This window comes from Martes martes (assembly GCF_963455335.1).
Source record: "Martes martes genome assembly, chromosome: Y".
NCBI lineage: Eukaryota > Metazoa > Chordata > Mammalia > Carnivora > Mustelidae > Martes > Martes martes.
This window is the reverse complement of record NC_137907.1, coordinates 18376771-18389145: the sequence shown is the minus strand read 5'-3', so window position 1 is coordinate 18389145 and position 12375 is coordinate 18376771. Positions and strand designations below refer to the sequence as shown.

At 60.4% G+C, this 12375-nt stretch overlaps 1 protein-coding gene across 1 annotated transcript; it reads right to left on the bottom strand.

Moving 5' to 3' along the window:
- Nucleotides 1-3531: 3531 nt before the first annotated feature.
- Nucleotides 3532-5458, bottom strand: LOC308337779 (testis-specific Y-encoded protein 10-like). Its single transcript, XM_080795981.1, has 5 exons — nucleotides 5088-5458; nucleotides 4837-4948; nucleotides 4592-4737; nucleotides 4413-4497; nucleotides 3532-3711 (listed from the first exon to the last, which is right to left on the bottom strand). Exons 1-5 carry the CDS (start codon nucleotides 5145-5147, stop codon nucleotides 3689-3691), a joined length of 426 nt encoding a protein of 141 aa, XP_080652107.1. The 5' UTR covers nucleotides 5148-5458; the 3' UTR covers nucleotides 3532-3688.
- Between the last annotated feature and the right edge of the window lie 6917 nt (nucleotides 5459-12375).

The window sequence follows — 12375 nt, the reverse complement described above, 5'->3', positions numbered from 1 at the left end:
TGGGCGGCAGCGCCTAGCAGAGTGCGCGGGCCTGGGGCACGCATGCGCACAGGCCCCCGGGGCGGGCGGTGACGGGGCAGACACGGGCGGCGCAGGGGTGTGGGGCGGGGGGAGGCACGCATGCGGCCTGGGCCGGATGGAGCCCCCGAGCCCCGCGCAGGACGCGGCGTGCTCCCGGGTCTAACCCGTGCCAGGGCAGTGGGCGTGGCCACCACCCGCCCTGTGTCTTGGCCGCACCAGAGCCCGCCCGGGAGCCCGCCCGAGCCCCTCCACCGCGGTGGCCTCCGCGCCTCTCAACCCCAAACGTTCTCTTCAGAGACCCCTGTCAGGCCTTTCCCGCAAGTGCCGTGGTATCCCAGCCCCACTCGTCCCTTTCTCGTCCGTCCGTCTGGGGCCCCTCGGCTGGCGCCAGGAATTGAAATCCGGCGGCTGAATGCCGAGTGTGCCCGCCGCGCGAAAGCCTCCCGCGCTCCTTCTTAGGGGACCTGGGGGAGAGCCCGGGGGGCATCAGCTGCTGCCCCACCTGCGCCCCGTCACTGCCACGTGGCTTTCGCCCTGGGCCTGCCCGGTGGTGCACGGCGCCAGGAGCCCGCCGCCAAGGTGCTGCGTGCAGGGGCCATCCGCCTCCCCAGCCCCCCACCCCCCATCCCCCGCCCCAGCTTTCCGGAAGAGAAGGGAACTGCACGCCAAGTACTTTCCCTGAAGTTACTCTGCAAAGAGCCGAGGTCCCTGGCCACCGGGGTGCCTACAGAGCTGCTAAGCCGGCCCCGGTGAGGTCCGTGATTGCGACTGGGCAGCATGCGACTGGGCCAGGCTTTCAGTCCAAAGAGAAACTCTGCAAATTCCTCTGCCCAAGCCAGTGGTAAAACTTGCTCCCAAGGTGCTTTCCTCTGAGCGGCCCCTTTCGCTTTGTTTCTGTGTCTCTTTTCCTCGTTGCGTTCTCCTTCTCCACCTGACTTGCATGCAAGGGCTCTTGTGTCTTTCTTCCAGCTCCGCTCCAAGTTCTCCCTTAGACTGTGTCGGTGGCTGAGTGGAGTACCGTGCGGGGAGGGGATGGCCAAGTGAGCATGCACAGCCCAAGTGCCCTTTCTCTGGTACTCCCCACGTCGGTCCTTTGAGACAAGACCACACCTCACAGAGGTCTGCTCCGGGGGGCGGGGGCGGGTGCTGTGGCGGGATAGGATGCTTGCCGCCTGAGGTGTCAGGGAAGGCCTCGTGGGTGATGGCAAGGCCACCAGCGTTGCGGTTGCATCGTGGGAGGGCCTCTATTAGAAGGAGTGGGTCGGTGTGTCCTGGGGGATTTTGACCAGAAAGACGCAGGAGGAACTCCCTTGGCGTTTAGTGCAGGCGTTAAGTGCAGGGGCTGTGGTCGCAACAAGTGTCACAAACGCCCCTGCAGGGAGTAAGATGCATGGCTGTCTATGGGGAGAAGAAACAAATGTCTGAGACAGTCCGTGAGACAGCTCAGACTTTGGAATTACTGGTACAATCCAAACTGACCCAGCACTTGCAACCTTGCCCAAACCACTAGAGGAGGCTCCTCTGGTGTTACCGCAGGAACAGGAGCACAGCCTTGGAGAGGGAGAAGGCTGGGGTGGTGACAGGGGGAGGGGGAGGAGAGGGAGACTGGGAGGAGAGGGAGAGAAGCCCAGAAGGAGAAGAAGAGCTGGGGGAGAGAGGGGGAATGGGAGGGAGGGAGAGAAGGGAAGAGAGGGACAGGGGCAGGAGGGAGAGCCGTGCACAGGGATGGGGAGGGAGAGACAGGCAGGGCGCGGCGAGGAAGGGCGGAGGCGGGGAGGCAAGGACTGGTCTGCCCCCAGCTGAATTCATACTTTGCGATGCATGTAGACCCAAAGGACACATCGCCTGTGAGGAAGGGGCCACCCACGCGTGGGGAAGCAACAAGTCGGCTGAGCAGAGCTGAATCCAGTGGTGTCAACCAGGGCAGCTGTCACGTTTCCCGAAAACATGAGACAGCAAATGGGGAAGTCACGGAGGAATAGAGGGTGGAAACAGCCAGGGAGTACACAGACACCAAGTACTGTGATTGTGGACTGCCCTGTGTCAGTAACGGGGCTGGTCAGTAACGGGGCTTCACAGCACTGGAGTAAGATGTGGACGACAGCAGAACGGGCAGGTGTTGAAAAGCTGGCCACATCTATGCTCCGTGCAAGAGACTGGCCTCTGAGTCCCAAAGTCACAAAGAATTTGAAAGTGGGAGGAGTGAGGCCAAGACCTCAGAAGATGGACGGTGCCCTACACGGTCAAAGCAGCCTGCGCGCACTTGGCCCTTAACCAGGGGAGCGTGCTCCGTGGGGTGTTGGTGAGGACTAGGGGTGCCCTTTGGTGGCATTTCCCTTTTGGGGTCTAAGCGGATAGAGGGCATTGGGCACCTGCCTTCAGACCACGGAGAAGGAGGCAGATCAGCCTCGGGGTCAGCACGGGACAGACAGCACACGGGCGGGTGTCCTGGGTCTCGCATTCAGCAATACTCTGCCCTCTCCTCTGCTGACCATCTGGGGGACCCCAAGCCAACGTCCTAGGGAAGCCGGGAAGTGGGGATCATGGGGCTGCGTGGGGTTGTCAGTATGTGAGCGTGTCTCTGGACATGTGAGTGGGTGAAGGTTGTGTGCCTGGGAGGGTGAGTGAGTGTGTGCGTGTCAGGACATGAGGGTGACTGAATCACTGTGTGTTGGCTGGGGGTGTTGGCTCTGCTCCTGAGTATGTGTCAGTGTATGTGAGTGGCTAAATATTCTGTGGCTTAGGGCGGTTGGAACCCGATGGTGTTCGTGTGTGTGTGTGCGCGCACGCGTGCGTGTGTGTGTGTGTGCGGGCCCGCACGCGCGCGCGAGCGTGCCTTTCCCTGCAATTTATGCTTCCGCCCAGCTACCTGGGCCAGAACGACAGGGTGATCTTTCCTACCTTCCCTCCTCCCACTTTCCCCTCTCCAACAGTCCCTCCACAGGGCCTGGCCCCCACTCGCTCCCGCTGTATCTGGGGCTGAGAGGATGACTGTGTCAGCAAGGGCCTGGGCCCCTTGTTTAGAAGAAAGGAGAGCCCTGGCACTGGGGTTCAACGGAGTAATGAAACTACAGTCCCACCCGTTCTGTGTGTGAGGTCATCCACCAGGGAGCATCTCTGGGAGACGGTCATCGCCATCCACCAAAAGTTGACACTGGACACGTTTGGCCCTGGCTCGCCCTTCCCTTTCTTTGACCTCTGTTATTTCCCCAGGGAAGGCATGGGCCCTGTTAGCTGGCCTTTCGCTCATCTCCTCTCCCTGCCCACCTCCACCATCCCTAGGGGAAGGACCTCTGCCACGCTGGGATGCAGTCCCAGAGCTCGTGTGACCTGGACCTCTGGGCCAGCATACGGCCCCACCCCTTCCACGGAATAAGGATGCCGGGGCAGAGTAGTAAGCATCGACGGGAATCCCATGAGCTCAGGCTCCCCACCTGCCCCTTTCCATGAAGACGACCGTGTGTGAGCGTACACACAGTAACACACATAAACACGGTTGACGTCGTTTTTCCACATTTCAGTATTTTTACAGGGGGCCTCAATCGGCCCTGTGTTTCTCCCAGGCACCAGACTGGAGGTGTTCCCTGTGGGAGGGACCAGGCTGATCATCCGGCTCCATCTGAAGGTCCTGGACTCTTTCCGGGTCAAGGGCAAGGCTTCTGCGTATTCACCTCAACATGCTCAAGTTCCCTGGGAGAGACGGAGACACAGACACAGACACACGGGCACACAGTCACCCGGGCACACATGAGGCGGCCGGTGAGTATCCTCTACGGGCCACACGCAGGTTTGCTTGAGGGTTTCAAGGCCCTTTCGGGGAACGGAGGCCATTCTCCCCTGCCCCTCTCCCCGGCCCTTGATGGCGATCCCCCTACATTTCCTCCACCCACATAGCAACGGTATCTGTGCACGCTCTCCAGTGTTCTCTGGCTGATTGCGGTGGGCACAGGAGATTGCCCAGGGAGATGACTGGGAGGACTCTACCGATGAACACACAAAAGTGACGGGGTGACGCATGAGCCTTTACGCCAGGGAACGCAGACATCTGCGCCAAGGCTGGCAAGAGGTGCTTAGGTGGGCTCAAAGCTGAGGCGGTGGCGAGGAGACCTGAGGGCAGGAGTTCACGGCCAGGGAGTGGCACTTCCCGCAAGGCAGCTGCTGAGCCGACTGCTTCTCCGGCTCTGCTCACTGGTGTTGCCTGACCCGCCTGCCTCAAGCTTCCCAGGCAGAACCAGTTTGACACCGCCCTCCCCGACTCACGGTGATGCCCTTTGGACACGGGGTCACCGCCTCTTGAGTGTTCCTCTAAGCCTCCGTTTCTGCATTTGTGGAGCCCAGCTCCCACGGAGCCGCACGGAGCATTTTCAGCACCCACGCCCTGGGCGTCTCACCTGCCCTCCTCTCAGTTCCCTCTGCTGGGGCCTTCTTCCTCACGTAGTACTGCAGGGGATCGGGCCACAGGTCGTCCATGATGATCTGGCAGGGGAAACGGGGCAGGGCTCAGATGCACATCCCAGTCCGCTGGGGAGCACAGGCAGGTTCACGTGCGCGGTTTGTCACAGGGACCCACCTCAGCTATCCTGCTAGGCCCGGCAAAGCTGTGGTCAGAGAACCAGCTGAAGAAGTTAAGGCTGCTCTTGTGGCGTCTGCGGCTACAGGCCTCCTGTTCGTAACAGTGGTGCCACTGGATGGGAGTGGAATGAGACGGCTCGTACCCTGCAAGAGGAAGGGTCCGTGCGAAGGCGCTGGATGATGCATCAGGTTCAACCCTGCCGCCTCCACCTGCTGCCGCCCATCCACGCAGAGGCCCCTTACCAGCAGCCCTGAGGACATACTCCTTCTCAACGACGTCGTTGCGGAAGTAGGAGTTCTCGCGAAAGAAGAGCAGGATCTTGCGGCCATCACGGGGAGACTCGAGTTCCTCCACCTGCCGGGCGGCAAAGTGGGGGAGAGGGTTGAGATCTCTGTCCAGCAGACCCTTCCCCTCCTGGCCTTGGGGAGGAATCGCTTCTGTTACCCCCTCTTCTCCCATCCCCCAGGCCGGGCCTCCATCTCCCGGGCCAGACCTTCAAATCCGTCATGGAGCCAAGTATGCCTTCATCTTGCTCACTGAGCATGGCTGACATCTGCGGGTGGTTCACAAACTGCTTCGGGTCAAGGACTCTCCGAGGGCTGGAGAAGAAAGAGCTACAACAACAGAGCAGGTCTGCACAGCAAGTGCGCCCTGCATCTCCCCTCCTACCACCGGGACCCACTCCACCTCACAGATTGTGTCAAGGGCCCCTGCGCCCCCGCACGGCCTGCTGCATTAGTTAGTTAGGTAATTCCCTGCTGGGCACTAACACAGAAAGCTGGAAATCCTCGGTGACCTCCCTGCCCACCCACGGCCCCCTCCCCGGCACATCGAGGGCAACCTGCGGCCCCACCAGGGACCCCCACCCGGAAGCAGGGATTCGAAACTGTCGTGATCACCGAGGCATGAGCCAGGCCACCACAACGCAGGCCCCCTGCCACAGGAGTCTCCTGCGCTAGCCCGGCCACATCGGGGTCCCTCCGTGAAGGTATCAAGGATACAGCCTTGGCCCAGAAGCCAGGGATGCCCCGGATGAGGGCGCTTCGGTGGTCCAGGTGACGCCGTCGCCTCTGCCAGAACCTGAGCTTGAGCCCAGAGTAGGCCCTGCTGGCGTCTTTGTTCATGGGCTCCAGCTCTGACTGCAGGGCCTCGAGGGCCTGGGGCGGGGACGGGGGCGGACCTGGCCGTGCCTCTGGCCGTTCTTCCCCTTCCTGCTTCTCCTGCAGCTCCTGCGCTTCTCGCTCCTTCTGGCTCTCCTCCCAGGCCTCTTCCCTCCTGTCTTCCTCCTCCTCCTCCTCCTCCTGCACCTCTGGTACCTCTGCAACCTCATCCTCAACAGCCTCCTCCTCCTCCTCCTCCTCTTCCTCCTCCTCCTCCTCCTCTTCCTCCTCCTCCTCCTCTTCCTCCTCCTCCTCTTCCTCCTCCTCCTCTTCCTCCTCCTCCTCCTCAGTCTCCTCGCCCTCCTCAGCCTCCCCCTCTTCCTCAGCCTCACTGCCAACCTCCCTAGCCTCGTCGTCCTCGTCCTCGTCCTCCTCCTCAGTCTCCCCGGGGTCCTCCGCCACCTGGACCACCGCAAGCTGCCACACCAACATTACGTCATCCCCCACTAGCACAAGCTCCACCACCAGGATGGCGCCCTCTCTCTCCCAACGGCCCTCCTCGTCCTGCGCTGGCTCTGCCGCCATCCCCACGCCTAGGCCCAGCAGCACCTTCGCCTCTCTTCTGGGGGTGGGGCTATATGTCCGCGGACAGCCGCGTCCCGATGGACCCCTCCCTCGACGGAGTCGGTCAGGATTGGGGGGCAGTCCCGCGTCCCATGTGGCCCCCAGCTGGGGCAGCTGCGGAGGAACGGAGCAGGAGGGGTGAGCACGCGGCTCCCGCAGGCGGCCCGGCAGTGGAGCTCCGCGGCCCAGCGAAGGGGGGACGTCAGCCGTCTCCTCGCAGAAGCCACCGGAGTCTGGGACGCATGCGCACAAGGGCTTCCGGCCAGGAGGCCACGGGGCCGAGGTGGAGGTGGCACGCGTGGGGCCTCGGCGCGAAGGAGGCCTGATCCACGCCCAGGACAATGGCCGGACCCCAGGTGCTGCCAGCGGCAAGGCCGTGGGCGTGGCCGCCACAGGCCCCGCCCCTCACCCCCTGCGGGAGCCGGCCAGGGAGGCAGCCAGTGCGCCTCCTCCAGGGTGGCCTCGGGCTCTACCTAAGGCGCCCCAGGCCCCAGGGCCCACAACCCCCTCCCCTCCATCCCGTGGCCTCCTCCAGCCCGCTCTCCACCCGGTGTTTGTAGCCTGTCAATGCGAAACCGTCCCTTGCCCTTCCCCAACACGATCGTCCAAGACTGAGGACAGCGTATGCACCACCGGGAACCCTGGCCTAGCGTGCGTGGAAACGTCAGCCCAGGCATTGCGGAATAGGGCCATTCCAGGAGACAGAGGTCGGAAGCGGTCTGCCTGTTCGGGGCACGGGGCTAGGGGGCGGGGGTTCGGCCACAGTTTGCCCCCAGGCCACGTCCTTGGCTGCTCAGAGAAGAGGGACCGAGAGTGCTCAATCCGTCTCTCCGCCTGTCCTTTCCCCATGCTCTGCTCTCCCTCTTCCCCCGACTCGGTGTTTGTCTTCAGGGCGCTGTTTCTCTGCCCACTCTCTGGCCACAGGGTCTCTGGAAGATGAAGGCTTCAGGAAGCAAGATGCAGAAGCCTGTCCGAGCACCTCCTTTCCCATGAAATAAAAGCCCTCTTCTCCTCTGTGACTAGCCACTGGTCACGTGACCAGGGAAAGGGTCCCAAGCTGGGTGCCCCCGACACAAACACACACAGACACACACACACACACACACACACACACACTTACCCACAGACACTCAGTGTGTTTGGCATGGAGCACAGAGGGAGGCGTGCCTTTCGTGCAGCCAAGGGCATCCGGCAACGTGAATCCGGATGCCCCTCCCCTGAGACAATGTCTGGGCGAACCCTGTGGATGGGCAGTTGGGCATTCTGTCTGGCGGCCAGGTGACTACAGTGTGCACCCTTTGGGAGGCCGGAGGCAAGAAGCTGGGGCTGGCTCCCAGGTGACACAGCACGTACGCACGTACCTTCACTTCCAGAGACTGAGTGTCTTCCGTTGCATTCGGGCGAAACCACAAATGCCGTGGGGAAGGCGTTCCCAGCTTGTCTGGCCTGCAGAGGAGAACACATCTTCTCTAGCCTTCCCCTGCGGGCCACCAGGTCAGACCGTGAGCAGAACTTGAGGCTGGGCCGTCACGTCCCCAGGGCTGGCCCGTCACGTCCCCAGGGCTGGCCCCCACTCGTGGAGAGAGGATACCCAACGTGTGGCTTTGGGCCAACAAGGTAGGCTTGGGGCAATTTTGGTGTGCAGCCAGTGCAAGCCGGTCTCCCCCAGCATTACAGGAACAGACGGGTTTCTTACACCACACCTCAGTCATCTCAGTCGTCAAAGGGCCACACGTGCCGCGTCCTGTACACGGAGGTGCCTGTCGTGGTTGCTCCGGCGGTTCTTCACCCTCCACGTGTCCCCGGCAGGTCCGTACCGACTCTTGAGGCCACGGCATCTTCTGTGCCCTCGCACAGGTCTTCTTCGGCTCCGTCTCCTGAACCGGCGGTGGATGCGTGGCTCTGCGCCATGGCTCCACTCCATGGGCGGCTGGACTAATGTTATCGCGGGGGTTCGAGCTGCGCAGAGTTCATGCCGGCTGCCTTCTAAGGTGCCAGCGGTGTTCAGTACAGCCGAGTGCTTACACACCCGTGTGTTCAGACCAAGGTTTCTTTGCGTGCCCACAGGTACCCGTGTGGGCAGCTGGCTGTAACACCGTGGGAAAGGGGTACACAGGCGTGGCCTTCCATGTACACACACGTGCATGTGGAAGCGCGTGCACGGACAGACCTATTCCGTTCCCAGCCGGGTCTGCGGTGGGTTTGCAGTGGACCGGATTTCATATGCACCCCCACGGCCTTGGACTGTGGTTTCCATGTGTTCGGCCATCATGTGGATGATCTCCACGTCCACTCGCAATCCAGGGAGACAGACATTCATGCAATGACAGACATCTGGCATTGCCCCTGCTAGGGAAGGAACAGGAGAGGGGCCAAAGGACAAGAGGTAAGCAGCCTGGAACGGAGACCTCACGGGAGGCTGGGTTTCAAGGGCACCTCCCTTGTTTCTTGTCCCCGTCGCCTCGACACACGTACACTGGAAAGCACACACGCATTCTGGGCGCCCCATCCCTTGCCTGCGAGACCACATGCGTGGAAGACCGTTGCCCTGGGTCCTCCAGTCCCGTAGCAAGCGTCCGTCTCCCAGCAGCTCTGGCCATTAAGCCCCTGGAGCGGGCGGTCTTCTTCAGGAGGCGCTCAGCCCTCTTGCGCCACGTACGTGTTTGCCCTGAAGCTGCCCTGAACTCCAGGCAGATGTGCACGAGCCACATCCCCTGGTTTGCACCCTAAGGCCCTGGGAGGAAACCCGATGTCCTTATGATGCGCCCAACAGCTTAAGCCATGCGACCTGCGGCAGGGGTCCAATCCTAAACACCTCTTTCCGGGGCAGGCGGGGCATCCCCCAGTCAAGGAAGCGGAGCGCCTGTGTTTATGGGAGACACCTGGGAGGCGCTTTAGCGGCACCGTCCAGCCTTTCCTCTCCCCTGTAGAGCTCGGCAGGCCCTTCCTAAAAGCCCCGAGGAGCGAGCCGCAGAGGGCTCTAGGGAAAGTGGGTGGGGCGAGCGCAGCACGTTCTGGGGTCCTCCACGTCCGGATCCCCGCGGGCAGCCCCGCTGCAACCGTCAGCATGCCTGGGACTTCCCCTCCATCTTGTCGACACGATGAATCCCACGGACTGGCCTGGGGGAGCTGTGAGGCTACTCTCCAGCTTAGGCGACAAGGAGACCAGAAGACGTGACGATGGCCCCAGCAGTCTTCCTTTGGCCCGTTGCTCTCCACCACCCTAGAATTCTCCCTGAGGGGCTGTATCGGACTTGAGATCCCCAACTTGAGATCTGACCAACCGCGGGCAGACTTGCTGACGTTCAGGCCCGAACCGTGAAGCCGGCAGGGTTCCCGAGCCCGAAGGCCAAACCCTCCTCGACCTACACCTAGCTGCCGGGGCCGCCAGGAGGGAACCCAGTTCCCCAAGGCAATGAGGTCAGGACTCCACAAACAGCATGAGATGTCGGCATAGCACCACAGGGGCCGCTGGGAGGCTCTGCCGGGATCCATTCGTGGGCACACGTTGCCAGATCCCAAGCCCAGCTGAGGTGCAGGCGGTGGGGAACGTCGAAGACGGGGTGAGTGCAGGGCGAGCGGACGGGGAGGGGCGAGCCCCGGACTGGTGAGAAGTGGTGCTGGGAAACCCCTGTTGGCTCAGGGAGCAACAAGCTGGGTGCCCCTCGCTGAGGCAGGGAACACGTGCCTGTGGGTTCAGCTCCTCTCCTTTTCGTCCTCCCCGCCTGGTACACAGGAGGTGGACAAGACCGGCCCAAACAGGAGAAGAACAGAGTCCAGGATGGCCTTTCTACTGGGAGGAGAGCTCCCCGCAGGGCTCTTTCCTCTGGAGGAACGTGCTGCTCATGGATTCTTTCTTATTCTTTGCTGCCTTTGGCTAATCAACACAGAGGCGGGTACAAGGTTTGAGCCCCTCTGTAACACACACTGAGACCCCTAGGGTTTTCCCACACCGGCACCATCCGTGCAAGCTGCCTCGATGGGTGGTGTGCTTGACACGTGCCTGCCTTGCCTTGGCCCGTGTGCGTTTTGTGGCGAGAGGGGACAGAGAACCCTGAGTAACCATGGAATGCACACAAGGTCTGTGTGTCAGGAGGGACGTGGCTGCAATCCGCCACTGGCCCCTTTCTCCATAATCAGCAGAGCGGGAAGTGCCATGGGCCCTCTCCTTTCCCGACCAGGGACTCCCAACACACTCATACACACGTGACCCTGTCCAAAGGCTTGGGCACACATCACAGACACACACACTCACACACACACACAGACTCTCGACACCCAGACGTGCATGAGGCCACACAAAATCACACTCACGTGTTCTTCTAAACACAGAGAAACACGTGATGCGTCTGTGCTCGTCCAAACACACGCACATACCCTGCACACCCACACATGATCCCTGAAACCAAGTCATCGAGATGGCACATGCATACCCCCCCCACACACAGACTCACGGCACCCAGGCGTGCATGAGGCCACACGTAACCAGACTCACATTTTCATCTAAACACAGAGTGACATACAAGACACGTGTGTTCGTGCAAACACATGCACATGCTACACGCACCCACACATTATCTCTGATACAAAGGCGTGGAGATGACACATGCGCACAGACACACACACACACACACACACACACACACAGACACATGAAAATGCAAACACACACCCACAAGCTCCATTCACACACACGCACACACACAAACACACACACGCTCAAGGAAACCTACTGAACACACTAAACTCACACTCATCGGTATGAAATTCAGGCTTGTAACAGCAGCCCTTGCATACAGACACATAGGGGCTTGTAAACACGAACACAGACACACACACACAATGCATACGACTCACAGAAGGTCTCCGGCAAAGGCCTACACATACAGTCCCGGCCCCAAAATACATACACACGTGTGTCGCGGAACCATCATACTCACACACGGAAATGACCACATCAAAAACCCCTGGCACAGAGGCATACACAACTGACGCCAACACATCTGAGCATGCACACTCACACACACACACAGAACACACGCAACCACACACACACTCCCCTGAGGATAGAGAAGCACGTAAGCAAAACCCATGGTCTACGTCATCCTGGAACACACAAGTAGCCCATCAAGTGTGCACACACACAGACACACACACTCATACACACATACTCTCCTCGAACCCACTGTACACACTGTGTACACACTCGCTCATGTTGATCTGAAGCATGCACACCATCCCTTGCCTGCAGACACATAGGTGCTTGCAAAAACACCCAGAACAGACCCAATTCACACGAGGTGTCCGGCACAGGCATACGCATGTGGCACCACCATAAAAACCATTACACGGGTGTGCCCAAGAACACTAACACACACACCCCAACACATCCACAAACTCCAGCACGCAGGCAAACGCTACTCACGACGTTACATCTGAGCACGACACACTCACACATAGCCCTGAGGGTACAGAAGCATGTAAGTAAGACACATGGTCTGTGTCATACAGGAACACACACGTAGCCACTCAAACAGGCACACAAACACACACACACAGGTTCATGCTTCTGCAATCACACAGAGCACGCCACACACATTACACCAACACACACGTGCGCTTGCAAGCACACGTACACACAGACAACCCATACAAGGTCTCCGGCACAGGCATACGCAGTTGACCTGCTCAAAAAGGAAGTATGCCCGTGATCCCCCGCAATCCAGAAACATCCACAGAATCTGACACGCAGGCATTCTCAAGGGTCCAAAACACACACTCATACGCACACGCCCTGAGGATTCAGACACATGTGAGAAAACCACACGTCCTCCCTGATATAGAAATGCACAGTCAACCGCTACACTCACACGCACGTACGTGCACACGCGCTTAAGCCCACGCAAACCCACATGCACTCCCTGCACAACCTATCTCATGTCACAGAGACATGCACCCTCAGCCCTACAACTGGAAACACAAGTTCACATGGAAACATGTACCCACAACACACACCAAACTCTCCAGCACAACTGTGTACAAAGAAGGCCCCAGAGA